The 27,777-nt window shown below is 40.4% G+C and overlaps 4 protein-coding genes across 4 annotated transcripts in view; 2 read left to right on the top strand and 2 right to left on the bottom strand.

The window, feature by feature from the left end:
• Positions 1-3,994, top strand: part of adam22 (ADAM metallopeptidase domain 22) — a 55,725-nt gene extending 51,731 nt beyond the window's left edge. The window contains exons 30-31 of the mRNA XM_034228147.1: positions 911-1,034; positions 1,224-3,994. Coding sequence (XP_034084038.1) covers positions 911-1,034; positions 1,224-1,244 — 145 coding nt within the window. The 3' untranslated portion in view covers positions 1,245-3,994. The remainder of the gene's footprint in view (positions 1-910; positions 1,035-1,223) is intronic.
• A 41-nt stretch (positions 3,995-4,035) lies between these two features.
• gtpbp10 (GTP-binding protein 10 (putative)) lies at positions 4,036-9,073 on the bottom strand. The gene is made up of 10 exons (XM_034228151.1): positions 8,961-9,073; positions 7,779-7,972; positions 7,079-7,170; positions 6,774-6,918; positions 6,588-6,661; positions 6,458-6,510; positions 6,246-6,353; positions 6,046-6,123; positions 5,724-5,847; positions 4,036-4,989 (listed from the first exon to the last, which is right to left on the bottom strand). Exons 1-10 carry the CDS (start codon positions 8,991-8,993, stop codon positions 4,769-4,771), a joined length of 1,122 nt encoding a protein of 373 aa, XP_034084042.1. The 5' UTR covers positions 8,994-9,073; the 3' UTR covers positions 4,036-4,768.
• Positions 9,074-10,277: 1,204 nt separating this feature from the next.
• On the top strand, positions 10,278-16,063 carry osgin2 (oxidative stress induced growth inhibitor family member 2). The gene is made up of 6 exons (XM_034228000.1): positions 10,278-10,694; positions 12,936-13,028; positions 13,153-13,289; positions 13,377-13,568; positions 13,668-13,759; positions 13,851-16,063. Exons 1-6 carry the CDS (start codon positions 10,571-10,573, stop codon positions 15,022-15,024), a joined length of 1,812 nt encoding a protein of 603 aa, XP_034083891.1. The 5' UTR covers positions 10,278-10,570; the 3' UTR covers positions 15,025-16,063.
• Positions 16,064-17,066: 1,003 nt separating this feature from the next.
• nbn (nibrin) lies at positions 17,067-27,191 on the bottom strand. The gene is made up of 17 exons (XM_034227999.1): positions 26,943-27,191; positions 25,627-25,748; positions 24,204-24,331; positions 23,689-23,848; positions 23,496-23,599; positions 23,269-23,386; positions 22,108-22,298; positions 21,874-21,974; positions 21,645-21,777; positions 21,322-21,524; positions 21,041-21,215; positions 20,244-20,904; positions 20,079-20,156; positions 19,713-19,853; positions 19,083-19,199; positions 18,950-18,999; positions 17,067-17,405 (listed from the first exon to the last, which is right to left on the bottom strand). Exons 1-17 carry the CDS (start codon positions 26,971-26,973, stop codon positions 17,372-17,374), a joined length of 2,547 nt encoding a protein of 848 aa, XP_034083890.1. The 5' UTR covers positions 26,974-27,191; the 3' UTR covers positions 17,067-17,371.
• Positions 27,192-27,777: the final 586 nt, after the last annotated feature.

Raw genomic sequence — 27,777 nt, forward strand, 5'->3', positions numbered from 1 at the left:
TCCTTGAAAACAAGAAGGAAGCTCTGGCCCTGGCACTGTAGAGTTTCACCGTTTGGTTTTAAAGTAACACAATCAATCAGCACCGTAATAGACCTTGTCCAGGAGCAAACCCCTCTGCCTGCTTTCACATTTAATGAAGGACAGAAACAGTCCATAGGATTGAAGACATTTTACATCAGGGAGCTCTGATTCTTGAAGTAAAGCGAAACACACATTTTCAGACTGATTCAACTGATTATTTTCAGAACTTAAATCAGCTCAAAGCAACAACAAAAAAATAGCAGCTGCTTGGGAGAAAAATCTCTGTTGAATCAAGAGAAGTCACAGGCACCACATGGGGCAGATTCACTGGACAGGATCTCCCCCCTGACTCTCTGTTTCTCACCCAGCACCGGTCTGGTCTGTCGTCCCAGTCCCCTCATCATACTCACTGCTCCCAGCATTCCTCATTTAAACACTGATCCTACATTTTTACAAATACACACTAGTTCAATAGAAGTATCTTAAGGTGAATTTCTCCAAATCCTGGCATGATGTGTGTCGGTAATGCTGTGGCAGGTGAAGCATGTGAGTTGCAGGAAACTAGGACTATGCCCACACCGCTGCTGGGAACCATGAACTGTGAACAGAGGTTGCCCCTAAAAGCTGAGCTATGTGTTTAAAAGATGACATGGTCTGTCTGTCTCTGTGCTTTTGGGGAGCAGCAGTGAAAGCTTTTAAGACCAACCTCTCTCCAAAAGAAGGTGAAAACTAGAGCAGCTGAAGGAGGATGTTGCCCAAAGCCACAGATCTAACATTAGCTCCTGAGTCTCGCCTCATTTATCCATCTGTGTCTTTGGCCAACTTAATCCTAAACCAACCAGAACATAAGAGGCACTTTATTAATAATGCCACTTCCTCTTTTCCTCAGGACGCTGTCCCCTGCCAAGTCTCCCACTTCCTCTACAGGATCTATTGCATCCAGCAGGAGATACCCTTACCCCATGCCCCCCCTCCCCGATGACCAGAGGAAAGCCAACAGGCAGAGTGCCAGGGCAAGTGTCAATCATTACACATTACATCATTTAAAGAAAGAAAACCCTGTCAGATTAACTCATGGTATTTGTTACATTATATCATGAAATGCTCAAATAAGACTATTGGTGAACACATGTTAATGTCTTCTTTCTTTCTGTCTTCCCCATCCCTCTCTCTTTCCTGCGCTTTCCCCTTTATCTCCTCAGCTGTGGGAGACATCGATATAACCGCCTTCTTATCCGCTCTGCAAAAGATCTCAAGGAATTACACTTGTGTCTCCTTTTCTATGAATGAAAAACACAAAAACGAAACAAAATTGACTCTAAACGATTTAAGAGAAATGGAGAGAAAGCCCCCCACTGGAGTGGAAATAGGCAAAGGTGTGTGTGAGTGAGTGTGTACAAGCATCTCCGAGGCTTTTCTCGCCACACGGCGTCATTCAGCGGGTGACCATGCGGATTGCCGGCGGAGAAACCAGCTCCACATCCACTCCAGATCAGCTGGAGCTCAGACTGAGCTGTTCCTGTCTGCTCAGGCCTCATTTATGGGGCTGGAAACCCCCCCCGACCCCCAACCTTATCTTACACCTCACACAACCTCTTTACATCCCCTCTCGTCATACCCACTTCAACGCCACTTCCCCGTGTTTTGAGCTCCTCTCTAAAAGGAGCAGTGGAGCCAGGAGCAGGTCATCATATCACTCTGCACCTCTGGATCATTCTGACGCACGTGAATCACTGTAGAAACTCCAACACTGTATGCATGAGACAACCCTGTTTATTACAACCTCCTCCTACTGAAGAGACGAGAAGAACCCAAGTCTGATCTGAGAGGAAAGCATGCGAGGGGGCAGTGATTTTAATACTTTCTGTAGGCTTAGGTACTTTCTCTCCACCATAGGTAACCCATATAGTATCACCAGTAATAGCCCATAACCCCCTGACCCCACCCTGCTCCTCCTGCCCCTCGGTTTGTTTGTGCTGTGTACATATGTACAGTGAAAATACACACAGAGTATGTTTTTTGCTTTTATTTTGGCAATAGAGTCGTCTCTTCCTGCTGTATTGTGTTGTAGACAGAAGCGGATTCTCTGTAGAAAAGCGTAAGACACCCCCGCGCTCGTTCTTCTGTCTGTGTTTCTATTTTCCGTCCTCTTGTTTTTCACTCCTCTGGCTTTTTTCTGTGTGATTGTGGCCTCGATAGCTTTCTCCATCCACAGCAGAATGTAAAGGTGTTTTTTTTACATTATCTTAGCACTGGTTTTTATTCATCTCTGGGAGAAATACACAAACATCCAGTAATAACTGAGGATTGTTTGAGTGGATTGTGGCACATTAAGAGTGTTGATGAGTATTATTTAGGAAGAATTCAATAGTTTTATGTGCCATTCCTGAGAGAAATGAATGGGATGTGTTTGGTGTAGTTATAGGCGTGCCAATTTTCACTCATTTTTGGAAATTCACCATTGATAATGTTAAGATGTGTTTAGTTCCCTAAGTTCTACATTTGGAGGTTTTTGAGGCCAACATGCTCCTTTTTCTACAATAGGCAGCACACGAGGTGGCTCAGATGAGATGTGAGAATAACATGAGTGCGGATGATGACCTGATTAGGACAAGGAATCTGGAAACTGTGATTGAAATGTGCATTTTGGATTTAGCTGTATTGATTGAGATATTTAGCCTTGTAAATGATTAACTATGCTGTACAGTGCTTGCTGTTTGAGCTTGTGAAGACCGACAGCATGACAGTTCTATAATCAAATTAAGTTATTTCTCTGGTAGGCTATTTGTGAGACCATAACGGTAAACAAGCATGTCACTGAAGGACTTTTTTTCTCCATCATTGCCTTTTTGCTGTTGTCCAATTTTTTTTTTCCGTACTGTAAGCAAATTCAGGACAATTCATGGCAGAAAGTCGCAGGGTCTAAACATTAGTGAGAATGGAGGACACCGTTTTTGTGCTGATTTAACTATTTAAGGTGGACTTTGGAAATGTATCACTCCCCAAAAGCAAGTTCTTTGTACAGTTACGACTCATTGTTCTACCTTGTGTAGAAATTGTCGTCTCAAGGCCTCCTGTTCGTCATTTTACCGTTGTTAGTTTTTGTTCAGGTGTGGGCACTTGTTCATTTGTAATTCATGTATGCATTAGGACTGTATAGGTAATACGATCTTTACAATATTGGACTAATATTGCTACTAGTATCTTTTTTATTAAGTACCTTTGTAATTTTCACTTTTTTCTCAGCGTTATGTACAGCAACGATTCAAACTGTTATTAAGTGCATTATTGTAATTATACGTGTTGATGAGTTTCAATGGAGAGTTTTTCATTTTAAACACATTTGTCCCTGGGCCAATAGAAGTGCCAGTTCCTCTGGCATTTTCTCCTCGGTATCATATAAGGTTTGGACACACATAATGATGTAAGTGAAGTCTGTATGGGCTCATGATTTGCCTTTTACCTGAGCTTTCTTGTCTTTGCTGTGGTCTTCTTAAAGTGTGTGTAAGTGTCCCAGGGCTGCAGAGAGCCTTATCTCAGAGCTCTTGAGAAACATTTGTACCATCATACTGTGCTACAGCGAGACATCTGTCCTGTTGGTATGTACGGTGCACTGTGCTACTCTGAGGACTCTCCGCTCAGGATGGGACCACGCAGGCTGCCGTGATTTCTGTCAAATGTCCAAACGTCTCCTCTTGAATGTATTCATGCACCGCCCAGCATCCACCATGTGGTCCCATCCTGCCCGACACATCAGCACTCTGCAGGAACCTTGAAGCCACCCTCCCTCACCTGTAGGCTACTAGTTTAAATATAAATACTGCAGTTGCTGTGTTTTACTTCACCCCTTTTTTTCTTTTTGCCTGTATGCTGTACAGACTTATGATGCAAAAATCAATCCTCATATTTTTTTCCTCTTAATTATTCTATATTATTGTAATATATTTAATATAAAATAAAACTTTCATCAACACATCTGTCTATGTGGATATTTCTAACTTCAGACTGTACTTCTTGTATCAAAACTTGCTTTATTAATTAATTTGTATTACACAATATAACAGGATGCACTGATCCAATGATGGCCAGATATGACTGATCCACTGCTTTAGCTAACTAAGGTTCAGCGTTCCTCTCTTCCTAACATTCATTCAGATAAAGCAGGTTAAGATTTGACGCCACAATAACACCCGGGCTCTTGTTACCTTACAGTTCAAATATTTTAAACTTGGGAGGGAAAAGGAGAGCTCTAGTATTGGATACGTACTCTGTTTTGGAAGATACCCAGGGTCGAGGTTTGTGGATCAGTAATGAAGAAAAAGTTGGATCAGTGCATCGCCACAACACAACAAATAAATACAAACTTGATCTTCGTGAACAATCTGGTGAAATATAATTAAATGTATCTGGCTCAAAACATAGTGCTGCTTTTGCATTTGATGGTCAACATACTTTAAATGGGTAAGTATGTTGCATCGTTACTCAATAAAGAGGGGCCATGTTGACTGAGGCTTAGATTTTGATAACCTTCGACCAGCAAGCAAATATTCAAAGCACAGGTCAACCCTTTGAGCCACATTGGATTTTTTGACTTCCAGGGACAGTTCTGCGCTGAAAGCCGCATTTTCTGTTTCCAGAGGGCTTTCTCAGGAGACACCGTTCCCCTGGCTTTAAGCTTTATGTGGTTTGAAACTTTTTTGGAAACAACCCATCCGTCATTGTCCAGCAGAAATGTTGCCCAAGTTCTTTATATAGACGTGTGTGAGTTGTGCTTCAGTGTCTGCAGTGTCTGCAGTCTCTGCTGATGGACGTCTTTATTTTCCATTGCATCGTCTTCATCGAGGGATTCCCGTATGTAACTTTTCAAATGGTCGATACCGGACCCCGTGAGGGCCGAGACAGGAACCACGTGTCTGAAGGTCATGTAGTTCTTCGGTATCATGTCATCAGCAAGCAGATGAGAGAACTCTAAAGGAAGGAGAGATAACAGAATTCATATTCACTTCATTTTAGGGCTGCTACTATGTTTATTTTCTTTATCAATTATCTTCTCATTATATTCTAGATTTATTGTTTGGTCTACAAAATATCTTCCAAGGCTCAAAACCCAAAGATATCTGATTACGCTTCTTATAAAAAAGAAAAACCGAGGATATAGCAATGATCTTATAAATAGTTGCAGAAAATAGTTCTACACTAAAACACAATAACCCTAAGACATTAAGTTGAGTAAAAATGTGCATTTTGTAATGTTATTACATATCGAGATGGTATAGCATTAAGCGTGTTAGCATTTAATACACTTGTTTTCTGCGTCTTATAAACAGTTATTCATAAATGAATGGACCTTTAATATTTGCTTGAGTTTCAAAGGGCTTGGGTTGTTTGTATATTATGACAGGGCACTTTTCCCCTGCATTCAGCCTAATGGTGATTGCTATAGCACCATTGTTACATTATGTTGGTTTCAGCTAAATATTCTTCACGAAATATTATACATTTTGTTTTCATATTCACTGATTATATCCATCTTCTGAATAAGACAATTATCGTCATTGGCAAATGTCTCACATCCTAGAATTCCATAATTCGCAGAGGACGTTGGTAAATCGCTACCTATTTTGGGATCTTAAGGCAAAAGAGTCGTCTATGTTTAACTACATCTCATTCAAATATAAAGCTATTAAATAAGCCAAATTTACCGGCTGGATTTTGTAGTTGCTCCTTCAGCTCTGCAAATTTGTCCTCAGCGTCAGGCAGGTCCATTTTGTTCACCACCAGTAGAGCAGGCTTCGACACAAGCTCCTCTTTGAACAACTCCAACTCCTTGAGTCCGTGGTGAGAGAGGAGGAGGGGAGATAAAGAAATATTTATGGCATGAGATGGATGGATGAGGCGTCAAGTGAAAGAAAGGAAAGGTCAAAAAAAGTTCTAAAGATGTATGCAACTCTTTATTTACAATAAGAGCTTTATTAGAAAGATTTTAGGATATGTTTTGATCAAAAGTCGTATCATCAGTCTCACCTTGGTTAGAAGTTGAATGGCTTCAAAGGCCGACCTAAACGGTGTTTTACTAGCCAGCTGGAACCCGGAAACATCCACCTGCAGCCAGAAAAAAGAAAACATCTGGTTATTCTGACCACATTTGAGGCGGGTTGCATGTTTTCCTCAAATCGTATACACATGTAGTTTTCAACGTATGACTTATTTCAGTCACAACGCACCACAAACATGAGCTGCTTGGTCCTCTCCACGTGTTTGAGGAACTTGTGGCCCATGCCTTTGTTTATGTGAGCTCCCTCAATCAGGCCTGGCAGATCCGCAACAGAAATCTGCCAAAAATACAAAAAGAAATATGAAGAACCTCACTAAATAAGGGGAAACTAGAAAAATAGACAAATCAATTGATATGTAAAAACAAAATACATTCCCATACCTGTTTGTAATCTTTATACATCAGTTTGCCGATCTCCGGCCTCAAAGTTGTGACTGTAAAATGACAAATAGATTTTAGAAACGCAACAAAAAAAAGATCACAGTATACATCCGCAATATTTTGTACTCACAAGCATAGTCGGCAATCTGAGGAGTTGCATTAGACATGGCAGTCAGGAGAGAGGACTTCCCTGCATTTGGGTACCTGACGGTGAATCAACACCAAGAACATCAGATATTAAAGAGAAATATGTGTGCCATGTGGAGTCTCATATGAAATAAACTAAATGTTAAGTCATGTGTGTTTCTGCTGTCACCCAACAAGGCCCAGGTCCGCGATGAGTTTGAGATCCAGCCGTATCTGTTTGATCTGACCCTTAGTGGGCTCGAAGGCAGAGTGGAAGGAGCCTCCGTATCCTCCTTTGGCCACCTTCAGACGGTCACCCTCAGCATTCAGGTCACCTTGGAAGGACAGGGTTGAAAAGTAACATTAAGTTTTCAGTTGCTTTGCCTCTCCTATCTGATACTGATGTTCTGCCACATATGATGTTCTTACCTCCACAAATACAACAATGAAAATGCATTGGACAACATGTAGGAGGTGTACAAAAGTTTTACATACCAACTATTTTGCCATCATCAGCGGTGACTGTGACACCAACAGGAGCCAAGATCTCCTTGTCCTCCCCCCTCTCTCCTTTCAGTGCTCGGACGCTGTCAATAAATACAGTTCACACACTCAATACACAAAACAGCCCTTAGCATCTGTGACATGACATGTTTAAGTTTTTTTTTGTCAATGTATTGAACATGACAGAAACAAACAATAATAATAATATCTATTTTTTTTCTTATAATAATCATTATAAAAAAGACAAAAAAAAACGTTCAAGGTACATACAAATAAAAATAAGTTCTCAAATAGTCTGAGTCTCTGTCATGTTCAACACGGGCAAGAAGAAGAAGCTTAAAACAACTTTTCTGGTCCTACCCCCTCTAGCGTACATTTTTATTGAAGATAAAAGATTAGGTCACCGTCATCAGCGTCATGTTTTAAACACATTTTTTTTTTTTTTACAAAACAATACAAAATAAATAAACTAAATAACTAAAATGACAAGAAATAACAAGTATGACTTTACAGATCCTGCGCATTACCATTCATGATTTGGCTTCTAAATAATAGTTTTAGTTTAGATAAATATAAAGTTTTAGATAAAGATTTAAGTCGTCAGCTTATGTCAATGATTGGTGAATGAGCGCCACAACATATATTCTGATGTGACACTATGAGAGAGGAAACTTCATTTGTAGAAACAAACCTGCTGTTGGCTCCTGGTCCGGCCAAAAAACGTTTCTGGGGGTACTTGTCCTTGACCTTCTTCAAGGTCACTTTTTTTGAAGCCACCACCCAAACATCCCCCCCGTTTCCTCCATGTCCCCCGAGACGGGGAAGACCCATTCCCCCACTGCCTCCTCGGACGTACAAACGTAGGTTATCCACAAAGTTTCCATACTGTAGGAGGCAGAGAAATACAGTGGTGAGATCTAAATGTGTGGGAGAAACTTTAGAGACAAAGCCATTCATAAACAGCTCCCTTCAAAACGGGTAAGCTAAACTACTGAAATGTTAATATTTTAATAAACAACATTTACTGAGATGTGGCAGCATTGTGAGAAAGGGAAGACTGGCTGAAAGAGATACTGTAGGATTACACAATGGCCATAGTCAGTTACTTTTAACTACTAGTAATAATGCGAGTGATTAAAACAATTAAAAATGCAGGTGTTTATTGTATTGGTTTAGTAAAAGATCCCAAGCAGTTTTACTTTTTAAATAAAAGACAACAACGGGAAGTGTGGCTCAGTGGATAGAGCGTTGGTGTTCGGATCAGGGGGTCACAGGTTCAAACCCCACTGCAGTCAGCATGTCGTTGTGTCCCTGGGACACTTCACCCCAAAGGGATCCTGTGGGGATTGCCCACAGTATTGAGTATGTAAGTCGCTTTGGATAAAAGCGTCTAACAAGTAACATGTAATGTAAGTCTTAGGCATGTTTAAGTCTAGATGTGAATGAACTACTAAAAGTACTTTTTACTTACAGCATCTGAGTTTGCATGTAAACACATCCAACAGGATTTGATAGCATTGTTTAGTCAAACGATACATTAATAGTTTATTTGAATAATGAGAAAATGAAATCACCAATTAGGAAAATAACAGAGATGACACACACTATTTCCAAGGACAGACATGCATTTTCATACATAAAAATATATCCTTATTGTCATTGCATTGCTAGCATCATATAAAGATTAAACGTTTAGGAAAAATATGAAAATAAAGGCTACAGAGGCACTGCAAGTCAGTCAATGTGTTGACAGCAGTTAGCAAGAGGTAGCTAACAGTTGATTAACTGCCAATGTCACCATAACAGTGGTTAGTAAACAGACACTTTTGAAACGTTAGCATGTTATTTACATAATGAATGCTACAGTACTTACTTTCCGGAAGAGGATTCTACTTAACTGGACCATCTTCAGGGGCGTTTATTGCCACTTTTGTGTTGTTGACTGAGCTAGCGGCTAGGTTCACATGTGTTTGTATGAAGGACCGGAAGTGTTTAGGTTATCTCATAGCCCATTGGATCATGAGGCAAATAGGCGGGTTTCCGCAAGGCTGAGTGACAGCTGCTTTTTGTGCATATAAACAAAGCAATGACGTGAGGTTCTCGTGAGATTTCATGCTGTTGAATCACAAGATTTACCACAACAATCCTTTACCTAATTTTTTGAATCTATTGTTGTATAGAAGTTGCACATGTCATCTGCTTTTTTTAAAATAAGCTACCAGCCATATCATAATAGTGCTATTTAGGCGTTGTGAAATGTCTATATGGATTAAAGGTAGGCGGTTTTGTCAGGAGGAACACTGAGGGTGGTTTCCTCTCTATACAGTCCAAATGTAGCCTACTTGTTTAAGTATATGGATAATGTTTAATTGGTTATAGGCTTATTCTGAGAAAAGCAAAATCACTAAGATGCTGTCCAACATTTTCATATTTTGGGATTTAAAACATATATCAACCCTTTCAATTATTGTCAAAAACAACCTTGTCCTGAGCATTGTTGATGACCCTGTTTGTATTGTAATTTTTACAGACTTGACCTTTCACCGTCTAGTCAAGGTCAAGTCAGTCAACTTATCTTTCAGTTTTTGTGTTCAGATATACAGTGATATATGTTTGCATAATACAGCTCTGTTTTACAGTGTTGTAAAGTAACTAAGTATTTACTCAAATAATGTACAATGCTGAGTATTAAAATGTGTTGCTACTTTGTACTTCCACTCAACTTTATCAGATTTATTTAAGACCGTTAGTTACTTTGCAGATTTGGATTAATGTTCCGAAATATAAAAACACTTAAGTAAGACTTTAGTTACATCTGATGTAAAATGCACATACTATCCGTTATCAAAGATATTACATTTAGCTGCACCTTGCAGCTATGAGCAACACTTTAATGCATCAATAATCAAAACATAATATATATTATAATACAATGGGCCAATCTGCCTAATGAGTAGGCCTACTTTAATTTGAGGTATTTTAAGTACATTTTGATGGTAATACTTTTTTACTTTTACTTGAGCAACATTTTGTATACATGACTTTGACTTGTAACAGAGTATTCTCTCTGGTAGGCTACTTCTATTTTAACTTTAGGTCAAGATTACCTCTGCTGTTGTAATATGCAACCACCTGATTTGAAATGTATCTTGAGATCACAGCTTCCCACTGAAGGACCTCTCAGTGAGCAGCATGTCGGCGGCGCTGTGAGGATGAGGAGGCTGAGAGATGCTCTGATCTTCCGGATCTCTTCTTCTCCGTGAACGGTGCAGTGAGATGCGCATGTGACCGAGGTAAGTAGCTATGTGTGTATGTCGTTGGTCTCTTTGCGTGTGTGTGTGTGCGTGTGTGTGTGTGTGTGTGTGTGTGTGTGTGTGTGTGTGTGTGTGTGTGTGTGTGTGTGTGTGTGTGTGTGTGTGTGTGTGTGTGTGTGTGTGTGTGTGTGTGTGTGTGTGATGACGAGAGAGGTTGGCTTATTATCTCATGCAGAAGCCCGGACAGTCGAATAGGTCCTCCCACCGATGTCTGGCTATTTATACGGTTAGAACCGCAGCCGTGGGTCGTGATAAGAGGACGCGGCTTGGACACAGAGATTCATCACAACGCGGTAAGAGATGCTGTTCTTGGCCGAGTGTTGCCGGTGCCGGTGTGTGTTTGACCTAAATTGTGCAATGACCGTGACATAGACGCTAGTCGCATGTGCTCATTGTGCCTTATTGGATGCATGCTGCAAGGACCGCTGCTCGGAGTCAGGACTGTGTGGTGTGTGGTGTGTAGTGGTGGGAGGCTTCAGCCCATGAGGATGATGTGGTAACAGACTGCAACATCATCCAGGTCCTCCACCAGCTTGTGCTGCAATAACATCCCCACATATACTCATCTTGTTCTGGTTTCAAGTTGAAGGCCTGCACAAATTAAACCCACCTTTAAAACAGAACCTGCATTAAATCAGAAATAAAGAGCAATCCTGATTTATTTATTTTTGTTAAATAATTAACGGCAAATAAACTAATAATTGTTACTCTTTTGACGACATTTGACGTTAAAAGTGTAACATTTGGCCTAAGTTTTATTGTTTTCATTTGTTTTCCAGAGCCCACAATACTAAGTAGCCTATGCGAGTTCTAGAAAAGTATGGCCCTTCCTCTCATGCTGTACAACACGCACATGTAGGCACATGAATGGGCAGGGATCCAGTACAACAAACCAAAAACAAGCAGCAAACATTAAAATCAACATTTCTTATCATTTCCTATTTTAGTTGTGGATGTATTGTGTTATCCTTGCAGGTAAAGGACTGGTTTGGATGATTGGCACTTTAACGTTGCTATTAAAGGAGTTAAATCAAATAAATAAAAACACAGTGAATAAAGAACACAGACTTTTGCTCAGTCTGTGTTCTGATTCATGCATTTGGCAACATATTTAAATTTCCTTGAGAAAAACATTTACAGCAAAGTTGTTGCATCATTTACATCCGGCAGAGACTACATACTGTAATTTAATCCCACTGTTCATTTGCTTTTTAAGACAGGAGATGCAATTAAAAGCCTACAAAATAAGCTAGTTATTGGTGCTTTCGGTTGGTATTTTTTTCATTTTACCAAACTGTTCCCTTCTGTTAATTGGTGGAACATCTTGTTAAACGACAGTCTAATCTTGAATTTGAATACATTCATGTGGATGAGATGCACTGATTTAAAGGTGTGCACAGTGAAAGTTTCAGCAAAAAACCCAAACTGTTATGACTTTTTGTCAAATCGACCAGTGGCATGGAAATACCAGTATCAGCCGGCCAGCTGCGGGCACAGCCTTTTCCAAACAGGGCATGCAATTTGTGGAATCCAAGTGCTTTCAATGAAAAGGGTAAACAAGCCAGTGACCAGACAACAGGTTACAGACAGGTCAGACAGGGGGGATAGGGGGGTGTGCAGCAGGGTTGGAGACAAGGGAGTTATACAAGAAGTTAGCCATAGTTTTGGGTTGTAAGACAAAGGTGTTGTGGCCAGTAAGTAACAAATTAAGTAAGACAAAGGTGTTGTGGGTAGTGTTTTGGTTAGGGTTAAGTACAACACTGGGGCGATAGGCACTGTTTGCTGTGTCTGGTGGGAATGTTTTGGCGGGAGTGAGTGTGGTGGTGTTGGTAGTGGTATGAGAGGAGGAGGAGTTCTGTCAGCATGCCAACACCACATTCTCACCCTGCTGCTGTTGAAAGGGCCGGTAAAGACATGAACAGGTCCAGTGGGATTAGAGCCTACTCGAGGAGTGATCATGGGGGATTTGCTGCCCGGCGGGCACACAATGGCACTGTCGTGTAACACACAAACACACACTGCACATGCTCAACTGCAAAGTTTAACAACAGACCCAAGCCTACATAAATCTGATTAGAACTCCCCTTTGTTTGGGAAGCCCCACCGGGGTTAACAGACTAGCCGTGTTTGATATGACAGGGGGTGGGTTGACGTTGGTTGGACGGCAAAGAGAAAAGCTTGGGGCACGTTTTGTTGTGGCGGGGTGTTTCCACGTGCGTGAAGTCCCAGACAGACAGGGAGGGCTAGACTGTGTGTGAAAGCACAATAACAGGATGAACAAGAGTTTTTCCCCCATTCAGTGTGTGGGCACGAGTCAGCTGATGATAGTTGATGCAGACAGGATCTAAGCTAACATGAGACAACAACAACATAGGCAGACACAAAGACTGCAAGCCGGTTTGAACCTGTTCAAATAATGAGACTCAGGATAGATGCTTGGATGCATTGGGGGGACAAAGCACAAACGGGTCTCCGCTTTTAGTAGAGTACCGAATGGACATTTACAGAAATAATTTCTATCGTTCCTTTCTCAGTGCCGGCTCTGGCCCAGGCTGCAGCCATGCCTCTTCTGGAAGAGACCACTCTCCCACAAGTGCACCCACCCACTCTCCCTGTGGTCATTATAGGTAAACGTTTTGCACTTACCACCTGACCTTAAGTTGTTTGAATTCTTTCTCATTCTAATGTGTGTGATGCAATGCTTTGTGCTCTTTTGTGGTGCTTAACCAAATGTTTCCAATCTGTTTTTAGGCAATGGCCCATCTGGTATTTGTCTGTCCTACCTGCTGAGTGGACATAAGCCGTACCTTGATACAGCAACAGTTCACCCAAACCCGATACTATACAGGAAACTACAGGAGTCCAAGCAACTATCCATCACTGAACAGGCAAGAACATCTATGAATTCCTTGCACATGTACACATGATCACAGTCACTCTTACATGTCATGAAATTGACATTTTTGTTGTTGCAGGATCTGGAATATTTGAGCGAAGGTCTCGAGGGGAGGTCAAGGAACCCGGTGGCTGTGCTTTTTGACACACTTCTGCACCCCAATGCTGACTTTGGCTACGAGTTCCCCCCAGTCCTTCAGTGGAAGAGGGACAAGCAGCAACACGTCCCACATCTTGTTCTGGGGAGGGCAACGCCTGGAGGTGCTTGGCATGTAAGTTTCAGGTTCAGTCTGCAACACCATTTAACTATCTATATTTTCTGTCAATGCTGTTGTTTTTGTCCGTCTCTGACCCTTCTCTTCTTTACCCAGGCAATGGAAGGCTCAATGCTGACTATTAGTCTTGGCATCTGGATGGAGCTTCCTGGGGTTAACTATAGGGACTTGACTAACGGGAAACGCAGGTACTGAGAAAGGTTGACAGCAAAGATATGACTAAAGTCTCGGCCTCATTCTGTGCCACCTCTTACCTCATTGTCTTTCTCTTCTCTCTAGAGATGTAACCAGTGACAGAGCCACCCCAGAGGAGATCTCGTCCTATTACCGTAACTATGTGAAGCTTAAGGGCCTCCAAAATAATTTTGTTGACAACACCTACGTGACCTCTGTTCAGAAACTCTGCCGGGGGCAGGAGGGGGAAGGTCTGGAAAATAGGCACACTGATCAAGGAGATGGAGGGGTGGGAGATGGTGGGAATCAAGGCTTTGAGGGTAATGGGGTTGACAAGGGAGGAGGGGGGACTCTTTGGGAAGTAAGGGGTTACCAGCAGGTGCAGAACGACACTCATGTCCCCTTCTCTCTGTTTGCTGAAAATATCGTTTTGGCCACCGGTGCGTCCGATTCTCCGGTTCACTTAGGCGCAGAGGGGGAGGACCTTCCATTTGTATTCCGCAGCATCTCAGACCTGGGTTTGGCCATAAGCCGGAGAAAACTGGATATGAACTCTGATCCAGTTTTAATCGTAGGTGCCGGTTTGAGTGCTGCAGATGCAGTTCTTTGCGCTTGTGGCAGCAACATTAGAGTGATGCATGTCTTTCGTAAGAGCGTGGACAACCCAGACCTCATCTTCAAACAGCTGCCCAAGACCCTGTACCCTGAGTACCACAAAGTCTACAACATGATGTCCTCTCAGACCTACACTAACGTGGCTCCCTCCTCTGCTTCAGACAGACCCCAGGCAGTTAGTATTGCCTCCTCAGTATGTGCCAAGATGTGCCCAAAGCCTCAGTTTGCCGCAGGTAACATGGCTGGTACTGCAAGTGTCAGCCTGTTTCCTGTCTACACAAGTTTCCCTGAACACGGCGTGGTGTCCTTCCAGTCTGACATGACGTGTTTGCTGCAGGGGAACGACTCCCTCAAGGCATTCAAGATCTCCATGGCCCTAGTGCTGATTGGGACCAACCCAAACTTGTTTTTCTTGAAGGGGAATGGCCAGTACCTAGGTCAGGATCCAACAAAACCCATCTCCTGCACACAGAACCCCATTGACGTTCACCCCTATACTTATGAGTGTGCCAATGAACCAGGTCTCTTTGCCATGGGCCCGCTGGTGGGAGACAACTTTGTTCGCTTTTTGAAGGGTGGCGCTTTAGGCATCGCCTCGTGTCTTCTAAAGAGGCTCAAGAAGAAAGAGAAGCTCATCAGCAACGGAGGGAATAACTTCATTTGAAACACAATGGAGAAAAGAGCGGTACCCATTGGTCCCATAGAACAGAATAAAAGCACCTATACCAGCTGAAGCAGAAAACAAACATTTTAATGTTTAAATCATTTAGGCAGTTTTTTCATCAAAGCTAAGGAATTTGTTCAACTTTCTGAGACCAAAAAGACAATGGATGTACAATAATTAGTTTCTAAAGAAACACAACTTTTAAGAGTCTTGTCTGACTTCATCAGAAGTCCCCATAAGTCCATGTGCCAAGGTTTTTTCAGTCAATCTGTAAACTAAATGGGACCTTTATTTTCATCAGGGTTATTTATCTGTTCACCACGTGTCTTTCAATTCATTTATTAACAATAGTTGTGTTTCTGCCATATCACACTTTAAGTCTTATTTTAGCTTTATATGCTCCAAAATAGAGGCCACTGCGCTCATTTGCCATGTAACTTATGGCTTATAGTTAACAACCTGGAGTGGTGAGTTTTTTGCAATTGTAAACGCACAAAAAATCTATCTCAGAACTAAGCAATCTCAATGTTCCTGATTATTCTGAGCCATTTAACTTCAGGATTCTTTGTTAGGGTGCTATTGTAGGTAGTTGGAGCCATATACCTGAAAAGTTAGACAAGTTGAATACAAATGAAATGATGCTTAAGTGCTACTTTCTATGCAAACAATTCACTCAGATCTGAATGTATTCTTGGGACATTTACATAATGACTAGAATATAGTTAAAAACTTCTTCCAATACATATTTCTAAGACACAATGCAGGTAATTTCCCAAATCACATGATGGATTTTAGAAGGAAGACTTGTAGTTTTAATTGATATCTTACAATTATTTTGGCTTTGGTTTATTGATATTGCCCAACTCTATGAGTAATAAAAAAAATCTTCTTCCATTTTTCTAAGTGAGCTTCACAGCAAGCAGCCATGTTTTGTTTTGAGCAGTTTTTGTTTGTAGAGGTTATGAGCAGAGACAGTAGCAATCTATTCTTTATTCACAACTTTTTATTTTCTTTAAATCATTTGAATAGTGTTTGCAAAAGTGTGATGCCCTATTGAACACATATGTGTGAGTGTGATGGTCATGCTCATGGTTTGTTTTGATCTGACAATTTACATTTTTGGTCAACCCCCTTTAATTCAAAATGTTAGTCAGAGTCAGTGTTGGGGGGTTAATGCATTACTAATATACACGTTGCTGTAGTCACATTACTTTTTTCACTAACAAAGTTAATATGTTAACACATTACGGAAAACGCTTTGGTAATCATATAACAGTTAAATGAACATGTTGTTACTTATGTTAAAAATAAATTGCATTTTATTCCTTAATGCTTTATCACTGACTATTGTTTTGATACGAATATAAAATATCTGCATGCAGGCATGAACGATTGCCTAGCAGCAGCTGCTCTGAGCAGAATACAGACCTGTGCTGTAAGGACAGCCATAGGACGAGGACATCATAGGACAGCGGGGACAGGGTGACTTAAAGTGGAATTAACTCTTATTACTGTTATTAAATATAATCAATGTTAGACAGTACTATCCAAAAGCAATATTCTCACTTAATAAAGATTAATGCCCCAAGCAGTGTGTGTGTAACCAAATAATTAACATTTAAATGCAGATTTGTAAGAATTTTAGAAAGCAGGAAAAGTTGCTCTATTAACCAAGTAATTAGTAGATGATCCTATTGTAATTTGGGGTGAATAACTGTTTTAAGGCCAGCTTCCTTCTTCCTTTTGGCACTGAGATGATCATTTCCTTGCTGCAGTAAAATAAAGTAAATTCTCAACTCATATGTGGCACTTGCCTTGAATATGAATAGACAGGTGGGCTTTGTCTGCACAGAAAGGCCCATCATTGTTTTGGCATGAAGTGGAGTCACCTGCAGTTTTCAGATCTGTAAAAATGCCTGCAGGCTCATCGGAGATCTTTAAGGAACAGCAACTTGAATCCATAATAAGTTTCTAGTTTAGCTAAAACTAACTACATACTTTCAGCATGTAGAGTTGTAATGCTCTCTTGTACAAATAAAGAGTTTTTAATGTTTTGTAAATCGCATTTTTTATTATTGACAAATAAAACTTTGAAAAAACTTCTCTGAACATGAGACTCTTTTGTTACATGTCTCTCTGTCGGCTGTTTAATTAGTGACATACAATACCAAACATTGGCAAACATTTCTGATCCATTTGATCAGTTCTGAAGCAGTTATAGTTGAAACACACAAATCAAGAATTAACTATTGAATTATTTTTGTATTTTTTCATATGGTATTGCTGGAGTTGGACATACTTCCTGTGCCCTTTAAATGCCCTCTGCAGGACATTAAGATGGAACAGCTCATCTTCTCCTGCTTAGTTTGGTGGGGTTGTACCTAAAACACACGGAAAATATTTTATCTCACAGGTCTGTCCATTTGAAGATGGGCTTGTAACATCACATTCACGTCATGGATCATTCCTCAATGTCCTTAAAGGCATTTTGAACAAACAATAAAAACAGCCCAAATGAAGCGCTGTAAAACGAGGACAGTGTTTGAACAGTTTAAAGCAAACAGGCTTCCTATAAACCGTGTCTGGAACATTTGTTTCATCCTACCAAAAAAATACCGGATTGTTTTCTTAGCAGCAAAGTCTGGCCACGCATGACTGACTGAGCAGTGATCAAACAGATCAGCTTTGACACACACACAAAATAAATCTCAGACAGAAAACACGGCAGCAGCAGCTTTCATCATCTCTGTTACCCGGGCAACCGCTGTGACGATAAAGTAACTCAGCTCTGATTGGTTAAGCTGAAGCTACAGTGGTCCTCTAATTCTCAGTTAATGCTATAATGAATAAAGTCTGCACCTGATTATAATGACTGAGGCTGTACAGACAGAATCTTCATTTCAGTGGATTTTTACCACTTTGACTATCATGGTGACAAAGTGTAGGAGCAGGCACGTCTAGTACAGGACACAATGTGCATTAAGGGTTTTGGCCAAACTTCAATGTCCGAGAGCAACAGACTAATAAGTAAACAGGGAAATATTGTAGCTCTTATGAGTTCTAAATCAGAAAGGATGCTACAGATGAAAAAACTGAAGATGAAACATTTACACCTGCCTGGTCAAACAATAAACACAAAACAAAGTACAATTAAACATGAATTGAACAAAGAAAATAATGTTAACGGTTGATATATCAACCATTAGCTGTCTGTGCAGTAAAAAACATCTGGTGCTAATACACAGCCCTGGCTCTGTAAATGGCAAACAGAGAAAGTGGATTGGACCGATATTTTTTACGTAATCAATCAATCAATCAATGTTTATTTATATAGCCCAATATCACAAATGTTACATGCTATAAGAAAGGCTTCTATTGAGGTTTCTGAATGAAGGTTTGAAAGTCTGTCGTCACTTCTGGATGTGTGTGGAAAGCGGGGGGAGAAGGTGGTCTAGTGTAATGAATTTCATTCACAGATATTCATTTGGTAAGAAGATTACTTTCTTTATTTGGCTTACAGAATATTGTCAGTGTGGCTGGAGGTGAAAATATGACTTATTTTAAAATTACAAAATACTTAATTAAGTATATAAATATAATATTTATGAAATTTGCTACATTTGCGATGGCATTCATTGTCATCAAGTGTTGACTCTTTTTCAAGACACAGGTAAAAAAATAAGTATTTACAAGTTACAAGTATCTAAAGCAGCAGGAAAATCTCTAATAACTAAATAAATAACTCAATAAAATCAGTATTTTACAGAATATAACAAGCCACTGTTTAACTTTGAAATGACGTCATAATAAAAGAAACAGAGGTAAGATCAAATGGTTTGGCTTTTTTTCCTCATACTCAAAACCTTACAATAATTTTTAGAATCAGAGTTAGTACTTTACTACAAAAAGAAATCCAGTTTCTCACCTAAAGAGGTCATCTCCAACACTCTCGTCCCGTTTGTTGTGACGCTCCTCCTGAATCAAACAAACGCTCAAATCATTAATACAAAACTCAAAGAGTTCACACACAGATACGAGAGACTGAGTGATAATATTACCTCAGCTGCATCTTTCAGCCACTCATCCAGATCGGTGTTTTTGCCCCGGTTGTGAACCAGCAGATCAGAGCCTCGGATGACGGGGCCCACTGCGCTCACTTCCCCTGCCCGGCAGATCTGTCACGTGCACACAAGAGCATTTATAAAAATAAATTCTGTACATGATGTAACCTTTGTTGGAATTTCCTTTGTTGTGGTTTGAGGGGGTGAATGAAGTAGATTTGGACCAGACGGTATGTATCTGTCATGGAGACAATGTTAGGCATACACGATCATGTCTTCAACTCACAACAAAATAGGACGCCGGTCTCACATATAATGAACATGTTACTGAGAAAAGGAATCACTTACTTAAGTGCTTGCAAGGGAAATACATTATTGTTTCTGCCACTTGATATTTCGTTTTTTTACACTTTACCCACGAATGAGGGCTTTTTTTGAAATTGAGAGAAATTGTAATTGTTGTCAATTCAGTAGATTATTTTTCTGTCTAATTAATGGAGGACTAAATATCTAGATAACATCTTACAGACAGAGCCTTTCTGTAGCAGTTATTCACAGCGCTGTTCCCAACTCCCCAACAGGAGTATACTGTTTGTTTTAGTTGTGTAAGTTGCATGGTAGACCAACCTTGCGGAAACGTTTGAAGTTCTTTGCGCAGCTGTAGCTCTGCACCCTCTGTGGTTTCGTTGTGGGAACTGCGCTCACAGTCAGAGATCTAAACTCCACCAAAACCAACTTTTTGGGAAGATCTTCATCAATGTTTGACTCCTGTGAAACAGCACATTAGTGAATCAACTTCTGATTAACAGTTTTTAATCTTCCTTGAATAAATAAATGTTGAACAATATATAAGGAACCAAACCTAAAGTGACAGTACAATGAATATCTGAGAGTTAAAGACAATGATAGCAATACAATCAGTGATGTTTTCCTTTTGCATAAATGCATAACATATAACATGTTGTTCTTTTCACAGCTTTTGTGTGAACTTACTTGGACCTCCTGTTTGATTGGAGGTTTCTTAGTTTCTTCTTTTGGCTGGCAAATATCTGCTTTGCGCGGCTCTATATCCTGCAGGCATAAAAAGAGTGAACAATGTAAATCAACAGCATGTCATGAAACAGCTTTAAGTCTTCGTTTCTCTAAGTAAATCCTCACCTCAATGAATAATTCCGAATCATCAGAAGGCTTTAAGTGTGTACTGGCAGATGAAGCTTTTGGAGGTTTGCTGAACTCATGACTCGGTGCCTTGTATTCAACAGGATGAATCTGCGCTGTCTTTATAGAGACAACATGCTGCTCAGTTGTTTGGTTCTTAATGGAGCTTGACTCTTTTTGCAGGCCCACCTCTGGCCTCTGCTTGTTTCCATTTTCTTCCGGTTGGACCCGTTGCCTCTTGCTTGAAGACGAAGCCTCCACATTATTTACGCCTTGTTGTTTGGTTGAACTGCTCACTTTTGGCTGTGCTTGCTGGCCTTGATTCCCTGAGGGTTGCTCATCAAAGAAGTCCATTTCTTCAGACATAAGAAACTCCAGTTCGTCCATCTGTATCTCTGCTTCCATCTCCTTCCTCTTTTTGTTCCGCGGTTCTTCCTGCACAGTGTCTGAGACCCTCTCCGACTGAGCCCCTGACCCTCCTCCAAAGAGATCAGCTGCCGACCCCAGAGGCGTCTGGGATGTTGCTGAAGGGACTCTGTCTGAACGGGAGGATGTTTCTTTAGACGTGGATGAGGTGTTTGCTGCCTGTATGTTGATGGGTGATTCCAGTAAAGGACGCTTTGGCTCTGACATGGCAGCAGAGAGCTCGTCCTCCAAAGGCCTTCACGAGGAAACAAAGAGAAGGGTAAGCATAGAGTTTCCTCTTATATTGTTGCCGAATTCAGTTATTTGTAAATGTTCAGATCCCTACCAACATGCAGAAACACTGATATAGTCCTTTAAAAAAAAAAGTGTACCTTTTCTTGTTGACAGTTTGAAAGAAACTGGTCAGACTTGATTGTTTCTGTGGGGAAGCTTGTGCAGGGATCTTTTGTTTTTGAGGAGATTGCTTCTGTTGGAATGTCGTCGTGCCAACGTTGGTCCTGGGAAGGGAAGACTGGGACCAAACGGCACTGCTGCCTGCACCTGAAACTGCAAAACATTGATTGATGGGTGATGGACGATCAATAGTTTATAGTAAAAACTTTTTTAAATAAAAAGACAGACTGGTGCATCTCTAGTTTATTCATGCAGCTACCTCTAGGTTTGGACTCAGGCTTCGTCCTCTCTGAGGCCGTGTTTAATACAGTGTTGAGCGATGATCTCATTGTGTCGGCCACGATGCACTGAGTGGTGTTCTGAGCGGCTTTGGATCCACAGAGCTGACTGATGTTCTGGTTTTGCTTCCTCTTAGGAGTCTCACCTACTGACATCTGCTCCGTTCCTTTAAATACCTCTCTCCTGTTAAATAACAACAATTACACACATCAGACAGGCTTCCCAGAACAGGAAGAAGAACCAAACGTTTGGACAACTTTCACACATTATAATAGATGCATGTTTGCGAGTGTATGTCAGTACCCTTGTGATGTCTCTGTGTTGACTGCATAAGCTGTGATGTTCTGAGAGGCAGCAGGCAACACAGTCTCCTCCACCGCCACGCTCTGAGACAGAGAGGCACTCGGGATTCTGGGTTGCACTTTGGGTGCCGACTCTGAAACATAAACAAAGACAGAAATAAATCAAAGAAAATGTATAACGCTAAAGAAAAAAAAAGGCAGCAATCAGTGCTTTTCTATCCAACCCCCACCTGAGTCTGGTGTCAGACAGGATGGATTGCAGTACTTCTCACACGAAGCATAGATGGCAGCCAAACCGATTTCAGACTCTGTGATGACTCGGAGGCCTTTTCTGTCAGCGAAAAAAGGATAAAAGTCAAAGAGAGAGAGTTTTAAAGTCTTCACAAATCATCCCTTTGACAACTCAATTGCCAGATCACATACTAAAGTGCTTTTTTTCATTAAAAAAACAGCTTGTGTTTTACCTTTGGACAATGTTCTTTGCAGAGTTTGCCCACTCTGCAGCAGAAGTAGGAAGCAGAGGCTGGGAGCTTCCTGAGGTCACATCCACCACACAGCAGTGAGGACTCTCCAGCAGGCTGCGGGGCAGAGAGCCCACCTCCAGCATCTGGCTCCGGCCCCCTCCAAAACTCACAGCTGCACTCAGGCGCTTGAGCTGCAAACAACATTGAAGAGCGAAACCACGACTGTTTATCTGGACAGTGACCAGAGAGGCAGGAAAGTACTGACAGTTAATGTCTTCTGATATTTCTCCTCATGTAAGTCGGATTAAAAGCTCAATAAGCGATCAATACATATTTTAGATATTGTAAAAGCATTTGTTCCAGAGGATATTCTTTAATGTCATAATGTCAGATTAGCCGAGGACAATGCAGATTTTCAGGCTCTTACCACGGATGCAAAAGCATTACAGGTTGAAAAATGGTCTCTCTGCGCCGATCATTGATACACCTGCAATACATACTGTGGTCTAGCATAAAAGTATAGGTTGTATTTAAGCTGTTATGCTGTGAGAGGGTCCTTGTGACTTAAACATCGTCCCTTTTTAAATGACTAGGAGATAAGTGAGTGTAGGAAATGACTCACAAGCAAAATGCTGGAATTATTTGTAAATGAATTCATTACCATTAATAGCAATTTACCACTTAATTGTTTGATAACAAATGTAGATGTTTCTTTTTATATTAAATGGTTGCTTATTTGCTTGCTGATGACACTATGTAAAATGGAGATACATATGAAATTATAGTGATAGTAAGTTCTACATTTTATTAACTATCATCTTTTTAATTAATTTTGAAAATATCTCATCTCTTGAGTAAACATCTTTACTACAGCGCTTCACTGGAGCAGTTGGTCTCTCAGAGGATCTCCGTGCTGCTCACTGCCTGCCAACTGATGTTCAGCAGATAAACAAGACGCTGACGAGATCATGTAACTTTCCAATTATTACCGAAGCTAATGACAGATAAAACAAGCAGGGTACGGCGGAGATAATTTCTTAGAAATCTCATGTGTTTTGTTATCCTTGACTCAAGAGGATAATTGCAGAGCAATAATAACTGATCACCTGCAGCCCTGCTGTTCTGTGACCTAGAATATCACAAAGGAAAAGCTGGACCTACTTGTTTGGCACTGAGGAATATGAAGGTCTTTCCGTTGAAAAGCCGTTTCCGAACTGGATTCGCTCCAAGGTTTACATCCTCTTTACTCAGGCTGGGCTCATCGATCTCAGGGATGAAACTTAAAAACAATGAACGGCACAGTTAGGGAGATAATGTTCAGTGTGGAGTCTGATGGTCAGTTAATCCTCAGTGAGCATGTGTATACATAAAGATGGCTGATTTTGTACCTCTCAGATTTAGGAGGGGGCAATTTCTGCTGAACGGCTCTGCTGAGCTCTGAGAAGAACTCCGGCTTCACGATGGGACGGCAGCACAGCAGAGCAGAGATGGTCTAAATAGGAAATCAGGAAAAACATTAAATACATAATTGGGGCCAAATACACACATGTGCTATTGAGAATAAACAAGTCTGGTCCTGACCTTGATGGTGACCTTAGCAGTGGGCATGGCCAGGTGGGTGCAGTCCTGCGTCCAGGTGTTGACCAGCTTACCCCCCACAGCCACCAGGGCCTGGGAGAGCGACGTCTTGCCATCATTGTCCACACATGAGGAACACACTACGGGCTTCTGATGGTCCAAACTGCAAAGAGATTTGGAATTGAGACCTTTCTAAATGTTGAGGAAATAAAACTAAGCTTGAAAGGAATTCAAGGCTATTTCCTTCAAGTCATAGTTTTTGTCAACAACATGTATTCACACAAGAAAACAAGACATCTATTGTAGATTTCAATTGACTAAAATATGTTGAGGTTTAGTCAAGTAAAATTGAACTGAAACTATTCATGTGACTTTTTCAAAAGACTTTGACTAAACCTAAATCAACATTCATAGTCAAAATGAACACTAGTGCAATAAAACCGGATGAAATCAGACTTATTGATCATGGTTCTGTTATATGAAAAAATAACTAGCCTTGTCTTGTTACAGTTATTTACCTGAATTTGCTGTGAAACACCCCAAATGTAACGTTGTCTCCTGACTTCAGGTTCATTGTTGTGTTCTCCGTCACGCGCTGGCCGTTCACAAATGAACCGTACTTGGAGGTGTCTTTGACAGTCAGGGTCTAAGAAATAAATAAATAAAGAAACTCATGAAATTGTCCATCAGTCAAACAAATCATCTGGACTGTCTGTTCAATTATTCATGTCTCGACAAGAAACCCATCCTTTCAAATAAGCGCAAGCTGGAAGTGTATCTTAGGCTTGCAAAATCAATTAAAACTGTTAAGTGTAGGAAGTAATGGACAGGACTACAGCCTGCATGCTAAACGAATGACATCCAAAAGCAAGACGGTTACTTTTAGAAACTTGAATGGTACAACAGCATTGTGAACAAATAGAAATGCACACATCAAACATAACATACCAAGAAGGTTCTGACAAATACAGAAGGTTGATAATCCCCACTTTAACCACATATACCTTCAAAAATAAAAACAAGACTTGCCTCAAACTTTACCTTTGTATTTTAAATGTGACGATACATACACATGAACTTTGATTGTGTTAAGTCTGATAAACATAGAGTAATACAGGAAGTATATGAATTTGGGAACCACTACTAATCACTCTTAGTTGAGCATCAGCCTGCTACATGTTGGCGTGTGTGTAACTTGTTCTGATGTGTGCACCATCACTCGTAAACAACAGAGCTCTGGAAAGTGTCTCTTGTTGACTAATGCTGCTGCTCATGTTTCCATCAGCCTTTACATCTCTCTGTCTGTAAGTGCTTACTGACATCAAAACCTCACCCTGTAGATTTTAGTTTTGCAGTTGTGAGGGTATTGTGGTATTTCAACTTATCGAATGGCCCTAGACAAAAACCTGGACAGTATCAGTAAATATCTTATATATATAAAACAACCTATCAGTGCTGATACAATAACAATCATGTATGTTTAATTGCGTAAGTGTTAACACTCAGCAAAGCCTGCATGGTTTGTTTTTAACCCAGTAAATGAGTGATGGAGACCATTTCATGTTTTATTCGTAATTTTTTAGTGTATGTAGAAAGCTATGTTATTTCCACCACTGCAACTCTATTTTTAAATAACTCTTATAAGTTAAATCAATACCAATAAGGCTGGCTTCTAGAATGAGCATGACATCAATTACATTTCTTTACTAAATACAGAATATATCAAATCTCTGAGCAGTTTTATAAAACTGACTGATGTTACACTTGAAAGTAAATGACACAATTGAGAATCTGTCAGTCCTGCTACACCTCTGCAATAGCACCACCTTCTGTGTAGAAGTGCGACCACACTATTGTACACATAAAATCAGACTACTCATCTACTGTTACACTGTTAGAAGGAATGCAAATGAATATTTTGGTCTTCTAATTCCCTCTCACCTGGTCAGTGGCTGTGAGATGAGCGTGAGCCCGGCTGATGGACTGGTCGTTGGGGAGGATGATGTCACAGTTCTTGCGTCCCACGACATACTCTTTAGTGGAGAGCAGATAGTGTGTCTCACCTGCGAGTGACAGGAGGCAAGTTATGGTAAACATCCGAAACAGACAACCTAACTCTGGATTTAAAAACTCCCATGACAAGTTGTGAAAGTGCACTTTTAATGCGTGGACATTCTCTTACAGCAGATAAGATGCAAGATACCGAAGCTCAAACTGTTCTTGATGGTTCTGTTCTATGGTTACGACAGATTTACACATTACACAATCTGCAATGTTTCCTATTAGTTTAGGTTTTATTTTGAGCAATTATTTGCAGTGTGATATAATTATAAAGGGAAAAAAATAACCTGATCACAAAGCTTATGTTTTGGAGTGGCTCAAAAGCTCAGAAACATTTCAAAAGCTTTTCAAAAGTTTCAAAGCTCAGAAACATGGTCAAACCAAAGAGGATTACTAAACTTAACGTTATATGTCTGTATAAACAGAGAGGGCACTGGCAACTGAGGAAAAACATATCGTTTTTTCCTGAAGAGCAGTGTTTATGTGGGTTTTTTCTTGTTATCCTGGTCATGTTCATGACTTTCATTTTGTCTTTCATAGCCCCATGTTCAGTGGCTTGAGGGACGAACGGTTTGGGGAAGAAAATCAGTTGAAGAATCAAAATTGTCTGTGGTTTCCTGAAGGTAAGTTGATTAATGAATTTGTCACAAGATATCAAATGATCTCAAAATGGTGACACTCAATTGTTTAAGCAGAAGAGACAAGAAACAAAGGAAATAATGTGAGTGACAAATAAAAAGTATTAGCAAGATTTTAGAAAATACAGGGCAACTAAGACAGACCACTACATCCAAATGGTAACACTTGTGTTGTTATTAGAATTACATGATATTGAACATATTCATTTTCATATTGTGAAATTATATGTTATGATTGGCCCAGTGTTTTTTGCTGTCCTGTGCCATAAAAGCCTATGTTTAGTGCATGACACTCAACAAAACTAATGAATCAATCTTGGCCCAATTCAATGAAATCATAAGAACATTTAAAATGCGCATGAAAACGAAACTCATGCACAACTTGGCACATGGCTAACCAGGATTTCATACTACTCTAAAAACATATGCACTCTCTTTCGGTCAGTTAAGAAGCTAGTTGATTTTATCACTTTATCTACACTGAACAGAGATCTGAATTTAATTTAGCTGTTAGCTGTGTGTTAAGCTATCATTGTCGGCCATTACAGACAAAGTTACCTCCAGGCTCCAGGGCTGTCAGTATCCACATCTTAATGTCTTTTGTTGACTTTTCATATGTTCAAACCTGCATTAAGTCACAAGTAAGCTTATTTCAATATTTTAAGACGAGCAGTCCTGCAAAGGTATCAACAAGGCGGATACCCAGCGCGCCACCGCGTGACGTACAAAAGCTGCGCCACTGCTCTCTTTTCAAAATAAAAGTATCTACTCAACTCAAGGCCCGGCCGGCGCCAAATACGGCCCGCGACTTAATTGTATGCAGAGCCCTTATCTCTCTAGGGCTCTGATTTTATGCGGCCCTCAAGAGCTTGCAAAGAATATAATACGTTTATTATACGGTAACTTACATGCCACTTTACAGAAGCACGTTGTCCATAAACTACATGTCCCACAATGCATCTCATTGTGTGACATGCGCACTGAAGAGACTTGCAATTATTTGCCCTAGACTTCTGCTTTCAGACGTAGGCTAGTTAATTATGAAGTTATTACCCTATCCGATAATAATCCAATTTAGAGGCAATAATGTAATATAATGCATCATTTTATATATTATATATTTATATATGTACATTTATATAGTTGCAACCGGCCCTTTGAGTGCAACCATAATGCTAATGTGCATTGTGAAAAGGTTAGTAAATCTTTCACAAATTCGAAATAATCTATGTTATTTAAGTAATGTCATTCATTTTGAAGAAAGGGAATGGTAAACGGCTTGTTCGGGATAATAGGCTAGATTTACCAAACTACTAGCCTACCGAAAGACAGTTTGAGGTACTTTTACTTTACATGAGTATTTACTTTCTGCTACTTTCTACTTCGACTGCCC

Source organism: Gymnodraco acuticeps, unplaced genomic scaffold, assembly GCF_902827175.1.
Source record: "Gymnodraco acuticeps unplaced genomic scaffold, fGymAcu1.1, whole genome shotgun sequence".
In the NCBI taxonomy this organism is placed as follows: Eukaryota; Metazoa; Chordata; class Actinopteri; order Perciformes; family Bathydraconidae; genus Gymnodraco; species Gymnodraco acuticeps.

Bases quoted from the DNA above. Each gene is read 5' to 3' on its own strand.
- gtpbp10 (XM_034228151.1), bottom strand. From the start codon at position 8,993: ATGGTCCAGTTAAGTAGAATCCTCTTCCGGAAA. The intron at 7,973-8,960 runs GTAAGTACTGTA...TGCCTCCTACAG, and splicing joins GTAGAATCCTCTTCCGGAAA to TATGGAAACTTTGTGGATAA. The intron at 6,919-7,078 runs GTATGTAAAACT...TGTCCTTCCAAG, and splicing joins TGATGATGGCAAAATAGTTG to GTGACCTGAATGCTGAGGGT.
- nbn (XM_034227999.1), bottom strand. From the start codon at position 26,973: ATGTGGATACTGACAGCCCTGGAGCCTGGAG. The intron at 24,332-25,626 runs GTGAGAGGGAAT...TTTATTTCTTAG, and splicing joins ATCTCACAGCCACTGACCAG to ACCCTGACTGTCAAAGACAC. The intron at 17,406-18,949 runs GTGAGAAACTGG...CGTGTGTTTTAG, and splicing joins GTTGGAGATGACCTCTTTAG to GTACAACCCCACCAAACTAA.
- osgin2 (XM_034228000.1), top strand. From the start codon at position 10,571: ATGCAGAAGCCCGGACAGTCGAATAGGTCCTCCCACCGATGTCTGGCT. The intron at 10,695-12,935 runs GTAAGAGATGCT...TTCCTTTCTCAG, and splicing joins CAGAGATTCATCACAACGCG to TGCCGGCTCTGGCCCAGGCT. The intron at 13,569-13,667 runs GTAAGTTTCAGG...TTCTTTACCCAG, and splicing joins CGCCTGGAGGTGCTTGGCAT to GCAATGGAAGGCTCAATGCT.